This window comes from Opisthorchis viverrini, assembly GCF_000715545.1.
Source record: "Opisthorchis viverrini unplaced genomic scaffold opera_v5_320, whole genome shotgun sequence".
Taxonomy (NCBI): Eukaryota; Metazoa; Platyhelminthes; class Trematoda; order Opisthorchiida; family Opisthorchiidae; genus Opisthorchis; species Opisthorchis viverrini.
In genome coordinates, this window is record NW_008751978.1 from 81628 (window position 1) to 97287 (window position 15660).

Below are 15660 nucleotides of genomic sequence, written 5' to 3' on the forward strand. Positions count from 1 at the left end.
CAGCAAACATTTTAGAGAAATCGCGAAGTTATATTATCGCCGGCTTTCAACAGAGATACCGAAAAGTAGTTGGGCTTGTTTTATAATGTAATATTATTAAAATGCGACACTATACGTATATTTTGGACGAAAGGCAATGGGTAGCCGTCGTTGCCGGTGGAAGAAGTACGTGTAGTGACTACATGTAGTTCGGTCGTAGGATTACTAGTTTCTGGAACGAGCACAAAGGCTAGATTTAGACCTTTGAGTGTTAAGAATACGATGGTGACAGAAGTATCTTTGAATAACTTTGAACAAAATCGAGTTGCGGTTAACTACGGCACCGCATGAAGCATTGCTTATGTGTCAGTCTGCTCGAAACATCAACTACTGTGCTCATCTGCTAGTTCGTTTGTATCCAGATCTGCATTGACCTGATTTAATATTTTGACCGTCCAGGAGATTTAGGCCGACAGTTCTTTATGCGACATCTCTTTGTCCACTTTCTGGAAGTCCAGATTGATTGTTGGCTGGAAACAGCTGGCCACCTGTATGTGTGCATCAGTGGTTTGGACCACGCAGCCAACATAAGCGTTCACTGTGGGTTTCAAATTTTTACTAAGTATACAATTATGGGTGTTAGCGCTGGAGTTGTCACATTCGCTCACTCAGGACCCCCTGATTTACACCGGAGACCTGCATTTGGTTGCACACGTGGCTCAGTGCAAAAGGGACTCGTCCATTCTATGCAGGGGTATTTATTAGTGTAGTTCGATGCGACAAGGTCGTTCGGAAACAGATTAAAACCCTGAGTTTTGATGCACCATTTAATCACATTGATGAACCTGGTGTGGCTTATACTCCACGACCTTTCCCATTTAATACGTTTTCTAGCACAAGTTTGGGCCGTTCTACAAGACATGACGGTAGGCATCTCCTACCGGTTAAGATGTTCTATTATTTGTGGGTGTTGTTCGGTTTAGAAAGAGAGAACGCCGCAATGCATCGAATATCGGACCAACTGAAACTGTTGGGCATATTCTGTTGAAGATTATCACGAGCAAGTGCTTCACCTCAGATTCAGTTTGGTGACCCATTGCAAAAGGATGCCTACTTGTTCCATTTGAAAAACACAAAAAAAACAGGCAAAATCAGTGATTTTGTTTTGAAAAGACTCACCTCATATGTTGTTGAACCTAATATTCTTTCCAAGTCCTTAATGGGTTTGCCAATTTCATCCAAGTTGTTCGGCAACAGCGAGGTAAAATCAAAGTCACGTATTTTTGTAACTAAAACTCTGTGGGAAAAATCATTAGAAAAAGACACACCTAACTTTTCGTTCAAACGGTCGATATAAGTGAGTACACAGAGAAAAAGGTGAACATCCAGTGTGGAGAGTAGTAGCGAATCCGATTTAGAAAAGTGCATTACATTATAATTTACTACAAGTATGAATCCCCAGAACAGGAATCCAAGTGCACATAAATCAAATATGGACAAGTATACTTTGAGCGAAACGTGAGGTTTTCATTCACCTTCGGTTGTTCGGTTGAGCATGCACGATTCTTGATGACACTGACATGGATCTTCTCATGAAAACAATGATATCGGCACAGCCCTGGTCACTGCAAATCTAATGGCTCAAGCTTGGAAAGTCACCCAAGAAGTATCGTTGGCTTCCACTGAGAGATAGTTCCAGTCATTTTGTCTTTGGGTCCATCGCTTGCTCTGAAGTATGATCTGTCGGAGACGTTCTACCTATCCAGAGTTTTCTTTTACTTTCTTCCATAGGTATCTTCCTCATGTCGCAGAGTGAACCAGAAGAGGACTTTTAGGCTTTGTGAGACACTGCCCATAGTATTGCAGAACAATGTGATGTCAATCAAAGCGGACCTTACTGAGGCCATGGAGATGTGACTGCATGCTGAAAAATGTGTTTCGTGAGCCTTCAGGCGGCTTGTTTTTAATCTGGAACGCGATGCATATCCGTTAAGTTCGAAGCACAACTTCAAACGGTAGTACGTTTCTACGGTGATAGATCACTAACACGCATGATTCTTTGTCTCGTTAACTGTTGACTAATTCGGGTAGTTACTTTTCTATTGGCGACAAGTCAGAAAGTTTTATCTGCTTGTCCATCTAGACTCGCGCAGGATTTGAACTCGTCATTTTACCAGAAGTATGCTGATTGGTTACCGGAACAAGGGCGCTTTCTCCTATACTGGGGCCTACTAGGTGGGCGAAGAAGCAACGTACACTCTGTCATTTATATGAAATTGTTGCTCACGAATCACGCATTCACCGGCCAGTTTGTGCAGCTGGTAAATTTGAGCTTGCTCTGACCGGTTTCTGACCGGGGCACAACTAAGGTTAATCAACGATAAGGTTGTTTATAAAGGAAGAAACCAGTGTACCCTCCGCCTCCAAAAATGAACTCATCGAAAAGTCATCTTCATCATCATTGTCAGCTGTAATAACCGCGTACTCGTCTTACAGTAGTTGTAGCTGCCGCAGTTCCGTTCAACGATGATTTGGGGGGAGGGGTAGGTAGCTGCGCATTGCAGGCGGGAGATGATAAATTGGTGCATAAATCCAGCACTGTCAGTGGACTGTCAAGTGGGGGGGGGTTGAAAAAGGAGCTATGCATTGAAGGCAATAGCTTGAATGGACGAGCGCCATTGAGGGCACGAGTGGGCCATATCTGACAATGTCTCTAACCATTGATGTGGACCGTCTCGGGGTCCCCATCCAGGAAGACGGTAGTGACCAGCGCAGCTGAGTTTGCTTGCAATGGCTTTCATACTTCGCTGACAAGTCATTGTTTGACCGCCTCTGGCTCTCTTCCACCTTTCACGTGGTTGTGCGAAAAGAGCACATCGAGGGAGTCGGTCGACTGGCATACGCAACACGTGGCCAAGCAAGCGCAACCTATATAGTATGATCAGTTCATCTATTGAGGGTGAGTTATTTCTCTCGAATACCATTCGACGTAATTCAGAATTGCTAATCCGGTGCCTAAAATAGAAGTGTTATGTCTTCTTGAGGAACTGCTGTTTATCCGAAAAATCAACCATATAATGAAATACATGAGGATGCACCGAGCAACTTATCACTTGACTGACTGGAGTGATATCCAGTCCTGGTGAGAATATGTTCACCGTCCAGTGCAGTTGCACGACAATGTAGTTCCTTCCAACTATCTTCACTAAGGCTGTACAAATGTATCGGATGTGGTACTTTCAAGAAGAAAACAAATGCACCTCACCGCCGTGGCTTGTTCCACATGATGGGAACCTATCAATGAATCATTCGCAACAGTGGTGTGGAGGGTCTTACTGCTCTCTGAATTATTAGCCTGCTGTTGTGGCTACCATGGACTGCCATGACTGGTGATGATGAATTGAAGATGAAATATCATAGAACACTCATTTACATTTTTAGCTGCCAGTGGAATTTCTTCATAAATCCACTCTGGTATAATCGGTGATATTCGAAATACAACCCAGCTAGCCAAGGAAAACAAAGAGTAACTCACAACTACACCACTCTAATCGAGGCACTGATCTTGGCCGGTGATAACTCGGCAGGAGCAATACATGTCCCAGCCAACTTAATTTGCTAGACTGGATGTGCTGATTGAGTGAAGTACCGTTTGCTTCACCAAAACCCCTCTTCTGATCGCTCCATTGCGAGTCACTGGCTTCGACCGATTTCAAATGTAGTTAGTTATGAGAAATTAGTAGCCAAAGACCTAAAGATTTCTTGGATCCTCCTCGTGAAGTTGTCAAGTCTCACCGCCGTACAAGAATACAGCCCGCAATGCAGTCAGAACCACGTATTCTCTGAGACCTATTATCATGCCTTCTGATGCCGCTGATGGTGATATTGGATGAAAACTGAAAATGAAGTTCTTTTCTCGGGGAGGACACGCCGTAATCGGCTGCTCTTAGTAATCTCAGAAAATTGTAGCATTACGCCTGTACGTCACGCAAAGACCGATAGGTGTTTTTGGAACACCCCACACCACCGGCACCTATAGAAAGTGCATGAGGTTATAAAAGCCCATGCTTAAATCAAGAAGTCCTGCCTTATTTGTTAGGGAAATACATGTTAACGTGGAGACTTTAGGAAAGGATGAGTTTGCAATTGCTTCCATCTATTGGCTGCACAATGCGGTTAGCACTCTGACCAGCCTTCAACATCCCAATCGTTTGATGCGCCATATAAACCTCAATGGATCTTTTGTACCATTTATCCAAAGTCAATGGAAATCCGCTGAGTTGTCTTGTTCCTTAGGAGCGTTGTGGTAGCAACGTACAATGATAAATTTGAGGTTAGTTAGTTTACAATTCCATTTCAAACTAATCAAGATGGAATCAGAATGCGAGTAGAACGAAATTTTCGTACATAATTTCAAATGTAAAAAGTTGGCTAAAGAGCGCCAAGCAAAGAACACTGTGGTGTCAAGCTGCTTTTAGCAAACACCCAGACTACTCGGTTAGCCTATTCTGTGTACTGTTGTTCAAATTTGGTCCTGACTGCCAAAATAATAACGGATTACTATTTCCAGTGCCCTCGTGGACGAGAGTCAACAACGTACAAATACAATTCTACGACGGTGCCTGGTCGATGCAGCATATTTTACTGGCAAATAATCAAGTTCTCGATTTCACGACAGCTTCATACTCTATCTATCCAATTTTGAATGTGGTCTTATAGAGGGGTAGGATGACAAATTATGGGCCCACTTTTATGAACCAGGTTAGACGCGACTGACAAGTACTTTGTCAATCATTCACATTCACCATCGCAATCATAATGAAAAGATCACTGTCCGCCTCTTACAACACCTATGGGATTGACAGCCTTTGGCGTATTTATTCAAGGGCATTAAGTACGCCGGTGGCATATATAGACTGCTCAGCTCGGACTGCAAAGCATCTACAACCAGCATGATATTACTTCGGCATGGCTTAGATCGCGGTCCACCCATGCCGACTGTACACCAGCTCTATGGGGATCAATGGAATTAACCTGATGCCTGAAAACATTAGCCTGAGATTCAGCTGGGTTCCAGGTGAGTCTTTCGAAAAACCAAACGGTTTGCAAAGGTGAGTCTTTCGAAAAACCAAATCGGTTTGCAAATGAGTGTATATTCGCGAATTTCGTGCAATTTGGTTTCAAGTAGAACATAAGGTTGACGAAAACCCGGGGACTGCGCCTACCTGATGAGCCCCAAAAAGGGCGAAACCAGTCGTGGGCTGTCGATGGATTTTCAGCAACCTTATGAGTAGTACATTACAAAGATACTCGGAAACCTGTTGTTAGCGCATCAGTCACACCTCGCGACAGATGGATTCAGCCGAAGAGTCCTTTGTAGAAGTCCAATAGGCTGGCGAATGATAAAATTATTGAGTCAGCCGGGGAAGCTCCTGATGGTTTGTTTACTTTCGACAACCACAGTACCAGCATGGCGTTGTTAGAGACTACTTTAACAAGATACTCACCCACAAGATTCAGATATGATGCCCCTTAGTGGGATTGGAAAAGAACACACTTGGTACTCAGCCAGCGATGCGTTCAAAAAATCGCTCAGATTTACATGGAACGCTAAAAGAGCAATGCTGAAGTAAATAGGATATTTTGACACCCTGGTGCAAAGGTAACTAACTAAACTAGATGTCACTTCAGAAGACAGAACGGAAACAAGCAGACACATTTCTTGAAGTAAGAAAGCGAGAGTCCTCAAAAATGGAAAACAAACGGAAACGATATTTCTTCACATCTCTCAGTTTAACGCACCACTTATGACTGCTTCTTAGCCGTTTACACCATCTTGTCGTAGGAAGTGACTCACAATCAATAAGGGTCAACTCCGCCGAATGAGTACGAATCATCTCAGGGTGTTTTAGATTTTGATGCATGTGGCGGGGAACCGGTAGCCGGTGTAAATCATTCCTGATCTTCAGACACTTTTGAGAGCCCAGATCATTGAGATTCGGCAAAACGATGTTAAAGGAATTCCAAAATATATTATGAAGTTTACGATATCTACTCAAAGCCTGTTTGGATGCCAAACAAGTGCACGACACTGTGCCGTTAATTTATTTTCAAAAGCGCAGACGTTTTGTCCAGGGTGCATTCTGCTTTAAAACTCTGTGAAACCAAGTATAGTTGCCTTTGGAATGTATAATGGCCGTTCGGGTGTAACGGTGGGACTACTGATGGGGAGGCTCACGATTAGCATGTGTTGTTCCTGAAATTTCGATTTGCGTCTCTTGAAAAGGGGAGATCTGTTGCGGAATTTGTGGAGTCGCTTTGTAACGTTTGTTGGATTTGAGCAATGAATGATTGGAGTCAATAAATATCCAGGAAAGGAGAAGATGGACTTCCAGTTTTTGTAAATAAGATGCAAATGAGAGTCCTACTTCCCTGTCCAATGGTTCTTAACCGGTCAGTTGGCATTTCCTGATAAATAACTCCGCAGTGAAGGCCTTCTTCCTTTCTCGGGTAACATGACCATGATGTTATCTCTGCATTATTCGTGGAACATTAAGATGACTCCGCAAATGGAATTAGAGAGGCAATATTTGTGTCCACCAAAATGATAACTAAGTATTTTTGTGTGCAAGCAATTGCTGAAAAGTCGCCGAAATTCATTTGCTCATTTTGTATTCGTTGACAAGATTTCTTCTAGACGGAGCATTGTCTAACATAATGAAAATGCTTCCGACTGGGCTACTGTTGAAACGAAACTTTCGAAAGCTAGATCAGAACGCAAAATGACATTCTAGATAACCTACTCCTCTGCATCCGTTATTGCTTTTTTATATTCCGGTTGCTCGGTCACAGCTGTTGCATTTAGAAAGTGATCCACTCCAAGTGAAGGGAGCAACCCGGGATCCCGTGTTTCTGAGGATTTGCACTTCATCAAAATACCGTCTAACACATCTTCTGGTACTGGGATGTCCAACATGACTGAAATCGATGGATCCACAAATTTGTCTGACAACAATTGAGGCCAAAGGAATTTGAGATAAAGGTTTAGTATTCCATCGGTTACGACTACTCCAGAAGGATTGCCAACATAACGGCATCCCTCGTTCGTGATTATCCCCGATAAGAGAACGAACACTCCGCAGATCAGGACCAACAGCGGGATTAGGAAGCAGAATACCACTGGGAGAATTAGTCCACAGCAGAGGCAGCACTTTGGTCCGTGGGAGTCTGTAAGGGGAAAAAGGTGGGAAGATCGCGAATATACACTCATTTGTAAACTAATTAGGTTTAGCGAGAGACTCACCCGGAACCCAGCTGAATCTCTCGTTTGTGATGTTCTCAGGCAAGTGAATGTGCTGCACCAGGCCGCCTCATGTTTCAGTCGCTACGATATTCGAGGCGATTTTCAGCAACCTCATGAGTAGTACATTACAAAGGTGGGAAGATGTTTCTAACAATCTTAAACAATAGACCGAGATCATGTTGACCACGAGTTCTGTTCGTGAGAGACAGAGTCGAATTCTTTTGACAAAGTTACTTGTCATATGCACAATTTGGTGATATGCAAGTTTATACTAAACAGCTATACAATTCTTAATTATTTCACAGCGACTGTCAAGTGATTTGCTATTTACCATCTGGTCTCTTTTGCGATATTTCTTTGAAGGAAAAGGAGTATATTTGAGCTTACCGCTCTCCGGACCATGAGTACCACCCCCGTGATTGCTTCTGAGCTTTATGTTTCAAGGTAAATTACATTCTCCAAGTATTCAAATAGTTCTCATTTGAAACCCTACAATCTGGAAAAGAAAAGGTAATCAAACTGAGTGAATTTTCCTACGTTTAGCAAAAGCAGCGGTCAGAGTATTATTTGAGGATAGCCGGCACCTGAACCATTTCATGCTTAACGTATCCAAGTCTGTAACATTATGTCGGGATCTGAAGAATTTTTATCGAGTCATTATTCGGACCCGTCACTTAAACGCTAGCTGGATTTTGCAACCATTAAAGAGATTGTGGATATACTGAAAAGTATAAAGTTTGACGTCAACCTATTAAGAAGGTCAGCTTCCACTGAGCAACCACTGAGTGCCCGAAGTCTACTGAGACTCTCAGCTCCGCTAGATGTTGACCAGAGAGACAACGCCTCCCTAATATGCAGCGCTTCACAGCATTGTATCAAACCCAGACAGCGCGAGTCAGCGTTGGTCAAGCTCAGACAACGCCCCGCAATATGCAGCACGTCGCAGCCTCGTACCAAAGGCAGACCAAGTTCAGACAGTGTCCATCCAATAATAGCTTGAGACCGTTGTAATGTTGCACTCGCACGCACTCACGCTCTCGCACTCGCGTGTTCGGAATACAGCAGTTGTGTTTCCTTCTGTGAGTCTGTTTTCAGACGCTAGGCACCGGAGCGGATCAGCAGCCAGATACAACATGTTGGCTAATCAGCAGATATAACACAACCTTTCTTATCACTAGAGATATTACACTTTGACCAAATGTGCTGGATCATCAAGAAGCCTGTACACATTGAAGTTGTAATTCTAAGTGTGTAACGCTAGTCACGCTCGTGATTCGAAACACTGAATGTCTACCTCAATTTTTCAGACTCACTGTCAGGCACTCAATAATTTACTTGTGATTTTTTGACTTCCAGAATCATTCCCTTTATTGGCTTTCTGACAAAGCTTTGCGCGGTTACTAAAATTTGAGTGTCAAGATTTCTTCCTTAGTATTCTGGGAAATTGTATGCGAGTTCATAGAATCTCAGAGCTTCTACTGCATTTACTGCACATTAGCTGTTAAAGTCGGTATTCTCCAACCATGGGAAGTTTCGGGCAACAGAATCTGACCCAGTAAAACTACATTCGGAAATTTCAATTGAACTCTAGCCAGGAACTTGACCACTAGTCAGGCCGACGAATACACTGATGAGTCGCGAGACTGACCTTTCGCAGCCTGAACGGCAGCGATAATGCCAAAGACGAGTATGATAATGAGCACAACTGTGAACAAGACCAAGATGATGAAGCCTCCAATTTTTGTAAACTTGGCAGCCGTTGTCAGTGCCTCGTCAACCGTGGGCTCTATTTCATTAAGCTGTTGGATGACGGGATCGCTCACTTCAGTCCCGAGATTATCCCACAGCTGAAGCATCGGTTGCAGTTCTTGGGTGAGGTTGAAACTGCTTTCAATCTGTTGTGGGAAAAAAGTGAGGAAACCGCTTGAGTCCATAACTTGTATATTGAGGAAAAAATAGTTTCGTGAATAGAAATGGCTCATTCTGGTAAAAAAGTGCCCTTTCTGTACTCAGATACTTACTTTCAGTTTTAAAATCGCTTCTGTTTTGTATCTGAAGCTTTGTAAGCTTCTTACTCTACTTTTATTTTGAGATTTTCCGGTCACAAAATACTCACTTTTGATGGTTGAATGACTGAATTTGTTATATCATGTCACAACTTTCCTGCTAGTAAATCACAATACTGTTAGGACAGGGTTGACTCTAACGAAGGCGTGCTTTAGATTTTTACATTTCTTGAAAGGAATTTGAAATAGATCAGGTGGTTAAGCAGTTGATAACTTACATCGGGGCACCTGATGGACAACGCACGACAACTTAAAGGACGATTTATCGCTTCCGCCCTTTGATGCTAAGCGATAGCTGCCCCATTAAACCACTAAAGAGTAAAGGTAGTGGTGAGGATTGTGTTGAAACGGCTAAACATATTAGCGAGTTCATTGAATTTGTCTGCACAAAATCACTTTCTATTTGTTGAATTCGTTTCACTCATTTTGATCGGAAGGTAAGAAAGTGCAGAACAGTGTAAAACGGAGTGGAATAAACGGCAAAGTCACGGAAACATGTTACATAGCATAACTATGACAACATGGCTTTACACTGTCATGACAAAATCACATTATGGCACTTACTTGCGAAATTGTGCTTTCAATTTGTTCATCTAATTTGGTCTCCAGGTTTGTGAGCTTGTTCAACACGGCTGTCAAGTTGGTACCGAACGTGGAGATTATCTGAATTAGGTCATCACTGAGGGTGATATGCGTTTCGTTGAAGTCCAACTTCATTGCTTTAATTTTTTCCTGAAATGAAGGTGAAACCGTTTAAAGATTTAGATAGTACCAGTTGGGCCCTTCTACAGTAATATTTCAGTCTCAACCCCATCATTCTCTGTAGTGGTTAACTTGGCATTATAGGGTGCTTCAAGTGTTGTTGAAATCATAGAAACCATTGCTAAGACGATGCCATCGTTCGACTAACGTGCAAACAATTGTACACGAGTGTAAAATGAGCGCTTTCTGTGCCTTGCAAGCCACCCTAGGAAGGTCCAGATCATCGCGTCTCTGTGTGACATAAGTATCCCCCTGGATTTTTCGCCACTTCTCAAGGCTAGACTGGTAGAATACCTGTTGGTGTACTCCGGTTACTGACGAGAAGCTGCAGCAGGTCACCTTGCCTTACTACTTATGTGGTCTTTCATAACCAGTCCCAAAGACTTATCTCAGAATGCCTCTTCAAAATTTAGTGACACTTGAGATCCAATCAGGCAGTGCATCCAAAGACAACCGTCATGTATGGGCTGGATTTCACCTGACCTGCGACAGTTTTTTGAATGTGCGCCTCAGATCACCAATCAAACGATAGCATTGTATCACTTTTACTCCTAGATTTTATTCGCAGCAGTTTCAGGAAAATGAAACACTGGGTTTGAATTCTTCCACACATGAGCATCGATCGCAATATTGCCATGCCTGGGTCACGTGGACCTTGTTTTAACCCACATTCATCCGCAAAACAACGTCTAATTACAACGTTTACACATGAGCAAGTTGTGGAATGCACAGCAGAATATAGATCCAGTGGGAATTCTCTAAATCCCTCAGTGCGTCCTCATGACTTCTTGGGGGGCCTTTTTGTGCCGTTCAGTTCCATCATACCACTGAAGAACGACGCGAAATGTTAAACTTGCGTTTGACAGTGGTTGCCTGGCAAGCAATCATCATCATAAGAATGATGTTCACCGAAAATTGATATGTGTTGTATCCAATGGAAAAAATGTGCTCTTTCCAGACAGGCCAAATTTGTCCACTGTATTCTTAAAAACTTTTTCTGGCAAATTTAATGAAAGCCAGCTCCTTTAGCCTCGTCGGATGACTTTCACTGGGTCTTTTCTCTTTCCCGTTTGATTAAGTTTTCTTTGTGAATATAGTCACACTAAGAAAATAGTAGCCCTTTATCAATTACGTTTCTGTGTATCATCCCGTCAAACCTTTCGCCTATCTGGACAAATTAAAAATGCAGCGGACCCTGCAACCAAAGGAAAAAGACTATGTTTTATAGGGAACGAACAGAAAAATTTGTGGGACCAGCTACAAAAGTTGACCGCAATGTTTCTTCCCCCGTTGTAATTCTTTATCCTCATGCTATAAAAGTCGTAAAATTTAAAAACAAACATTTAGCAAGTGTGTTGCTCAAACCATAATAAAGCTCGATATGCTTGATTAGTTTATTAAATTAATATTTCCCGCACTTCCGGGACCCTATTACAAGTAGTTGCTAGGGCGTCATACGGTGGTCGGTTACGAGATAATGAGGTTGAAGTGTATTAACAATAATTATACTAATCAATACAGATTTATAAATAATGCATAAGAATGTGGGGCCCTTTGAATAAGGTAGTTTGTTTTTCTTTGCTATCCGATTTAAAAAGACTGATATTTTACAATGAGCAATGCGGTTGTTCTCAGTAATTTTACTGTAAGTACTGTTCCAGCAAGTTTCATAGGCACGAAATTTCACGAAACAAATGGAGCCTATTACGAGCTGAATAGAAAAACGCCAAGTAAGTCAGAATGTTAACCGGATCACCAGTAAATTAGGGTGTTCCAGACAGGCTTCCGTATAAAGGATTTATTAAGCTCTTCTTCACAGCACACTGATGCAGATTTTTCGGACATAACGCACGCGCATTAAGCGGTCATTTTTTTATTGCAACCCAACTGCAAAGAGTTCCAGGAGAAGAGGTCTAAATTCAGCACCAGTTTCATCAACGTCTAGGAGGGCTGTGGGGAAAAAGATAGGTCCGATGCTAATGCGAGCCAAGTGTACGATCTCAACAAAAGGTTTTTCTGACGCGGGATCCAGGTTATCAGAAATTGTGCTATTATTACTCCATAGGTACAATCCATTAAAACATTTGCACAACATTTAAACTGAAGAAGGATTTTAAAGTTTTTGTTACCCCACCATCAGGTTCATCCTTCTTGGGCTTGTCAATTTTTTTACCTAAATGTAGGTTGCTGACTTGATGAATACGTCATTCTTTCGCATAGAAACCAGGTATCCACTTGATATGTAAAGAATCCTAAGATGAACCTCGCACAAAAGTTGAGTGCGTTAGCACGTATGAAGTAAGCCCACTCTTCTTTATACGAAGTGTAACAAAACGGAGCAAAATCCTTGGAAAACTGAACGTTGATTGAAGTCACATTTTTTCACAATTCCATTTTATGCAGCTTCACGTGATCAACTCTTTGGCGTTTTTTATCTGTTGTGTTCTCTGCTAATTTTCTACTCGTGTTCGATTTCTATTTAGTCAATCAAGCTCAGCTCTATGGGATATTGATCAAATATTGATCCGGCGGAGATTGGGGACAAAATTTCCGGAAAACGTTTAGTTGAGGAAAATTGTAAAAATGGAAGTTCAAAATGATTCATCCTGCATGTGAACTGTGCTGTCTTGCATCAATCCGTAAGGGGCGGTCTGCTAATTTCTGGCCCATTCAGCACATGACTTTCTCTGAGGAGACAGTGGAGAGGTACATTCATTTGGAGAAAATTTTTAACGGAAAGCTTGTTTAAAATCTAGTTGAAGGTTAGGCGTGGTCGGAAACGGCTTTGCTTATCATGTGTTTGCATCATACTTGGGGTACTTGCATCAACAAATACGAGCGAGATTACGAAAAATTATATATATATTCTTGCCAGCTGAACTGGAATTGTCAACTTTTTCAATACCTCAAATTTAATTCTTCTGAAGCAAAACATGTTAGGTTTACACATAACAGACAATAGACGAAGGAGAACACGAGAAACAGGCGATCATCTTATAGGAAAATAGAACAACAAAAAAGGAATTTTACAGTGGCAAAAGATGAAGACGTACTGGAGCACCTCAGACAGGTTGACAGAACCATTTGGTGTCTTTCGGTAATGCGATTATACTTGCAAATATTTTTCTACTAGAAAATAAGTTTAGAAACCTGAAGTGGTACACTTATTACGACCTATAGGCTGTTGATTTCCAACTACTAATTACAAATAAAATATGAACCCGACAGATACGGACTGCAAAATTGCAAGACTGAAAAATTATTACAGGACGATTGCTGAGCCTATCAAAATTACGCTCAAATTATGCAAGCGTTTGAATAGACCCACCTTTTTGCAATGTTAGTGAGTTTAATAGATGAAAACACATCCTGGTTGAGCTCAGTGTTGACAAACTCCCCATAGGAAGGCACGCCCATAGGTTTCTCATGAAATTTGTCCCATAGAGGATAAAAAAGACTTGGGTTTTATAAATGCGGATACCGTAACCAGGATTTAAATGGTCTGACTTACCAACAACTTATTACATTGGTCTCTTTGTGGGGTTTGTAAGTGCCCACATAGTTGTTCCATATCAGTTTGTAACTTCTTCTGAAGGAGATCCATCTTTTTCTTAAGCTCCTTAATTCCGTTGACAATTTCAGTTTTTGTACTTTTGACGAAGTCTATCAATGTTTGCAATCTGCTGACACCACTGGATAATGTTGTTGCCTCGTCCATAAGTTTACGCACATTGTAACGAACGAGCAGTTCTTTTAGGATGTCCTTTACTAGTTTTGACAGACTTCGCTAGTGTAAAAGTAAGAAGACAACGAAAGAAAATTAGACGGAAATTTCAGTGTATCTGTTAATTTCAAGTGTGTGCGAATACAGAACAGTTTTGGCAGACTGAACCAAAATCTGCAGACGGCAGCTTCAAATACGCTGTCACAATGCGAAGAGTTTCATCTTTGCCAATAACTGTTCAATAATTCTGACCGGAACTTACGAGTCAGGTTAATTGAGAGATATCGATCGACAAGCGAATTATTCCCTGCGTTTCAGGTGATATCCATGTGAATGGAGCTCAAATTTTGTATTCGGAAACAAGCAACAGTTAAAAATTAAAAAAAAAATTCATGTGACGAGGGCGGAGGACATATATGCTTGTCAAAGCCGTAGTACGTGTACCGAGTCCTGAGTGAGAAAACGAATCGAGAAACAAATTTTCTTATAGCGACCTCTCAAGGATGCCAAAATCTGACCTTAACACCTTGTAGAAGTTATGCATTTAAGGTATCATATTTTCACCCAATCATTTACGTTTAATTTGCTTTGACGCTAATTCGCGAAAATCGTATATTTTTGGGCATTTCTACAACTCACCGTCAGATCAGTTTGCAAATAGACGAGTAAGTCGGTTGTCACCCTCCGACCCCTAACTGGGATGTCTTTCAAGAACAGGGAGGTTTCATTGACGACTACGTGAACCGTGTTTTTCAGTCCTGAGCTTTCACCCTCTTTCGCTTTTCCATCGATTCCGGCCACAAGCGAACTGATGGAAACGTATACGAGTGGCAGGCATAGCGCCAGAAATATCACCAAAACGCCCGTTATGACTCCCATCGCAATCAAACATCCTTTTGATGAGTTGCCGCCAGAATCTTTCTGAAATGTAGAATGCAGTTTTATTAATTAATGGTAAGTTTCTTGAAAGGGTAGGTCAGATAATACATACGTCAAAATTTCCATTGGTTTTCGTGCTAAATACACTGAGCCACCGTGGAATTGGAAGGCACACCGGGAAGACTACTGACAGTGAAGCATTACTGGTACGTTTGATTGTGCAACAGGTCCCGTATGAAACACCACGACACCGAATTCTGGGGTGCGGAAAAACCTAAAACAATATTTTGAATTTAGATTGGCGCCGCAGAAATGAAAGTCTCAATAAGCAAAACTCCTTTTTTCACTCCAAAGAACTGTGACCCAAGAGGTCAAGCTTTTGAGAACTCTCGAAGAGGGTGTCTAGTCAATTTCGGTATCTGTCTGGCTCCATCACCTAAGCAGCATGGGGAAGAAACGTAGTATTCCGTCTTGCAGTCAGTGATAATCGGGTGGCATGTGAATTATTTCAGTTATAGTCTCTCCAGATATGACCGTTCAGACGAGAGTGATGTGAACCTCAAAAACACTTGCAATGCATCTGTAAACATATCAGTGCTTTTCCTCGGAAATGGACTAGGGACATCAATGAAGCCGAACTGAGTGAATGCTTGCGTGAAGTAAATGGGAAGTGTGCCTAATGACAGTTCTCAATTCAAAATAACCCAGAGGCTCTCAAGAATTGTCAAAAGTTTTATCCATAAACCAACGGTTCGATTAAGCACATTGTCCATGCCAATCATAGGTCAGATTGAAACATTGTTTAAGTGAGCAGAAAACCTACCTCCAGATGATGAGGAACTAATCTCGTACCGTGATTTTTTCGTCTCTGTGTACCAGATTGTCAACCGGTAGTTGTAATTCTCTAGTGTATCACACGATGTATGGAGACGTCACATTATTGATGC

The 15660-nt window shown here is 41.8% G+C and overlaps 1 protein-coding gene across 1 annotated transcript in view; it reads right to left on the bottom strand.

The window, feature by feature from the left end:
- T265_09955 (hypothetical protein) overlaps nucleotides 1-15660 on the bottom strand; it is a gene marked incomplete at both ends in the record, with an annotated part of 24084 nt that overhangs the window by 7068 nt on the left and 1356 nt on the right. Inside the window, 6 exons of the mRNA XM_009176186.1 lie at nucleotides 1159-1276; nucleotides 6783-7206; nucleotides 8931-9177; nucleotides 9913-10080; nucleotides 13622-13897; nucleotides 14474-14755. Coding sequence (XP_009174450.1) covers nucleotides 1159-1276; nucleotides 6783-7206; nucleotides 8931-9177; nucleotides 9913-10080; nucleotides 13622-13897; nucleotides 14474-14755 — 1515 coding nt within the window. The remainder of the gene's footprint in view (nucleotides 1-1158; nucleotides 1277-6782; nucleotides 7207-8930; nucleotides 9178-9912; nucleotides 10081-13621; nucleotides 13898-14473; nucleotides 14756-15660) is intronic.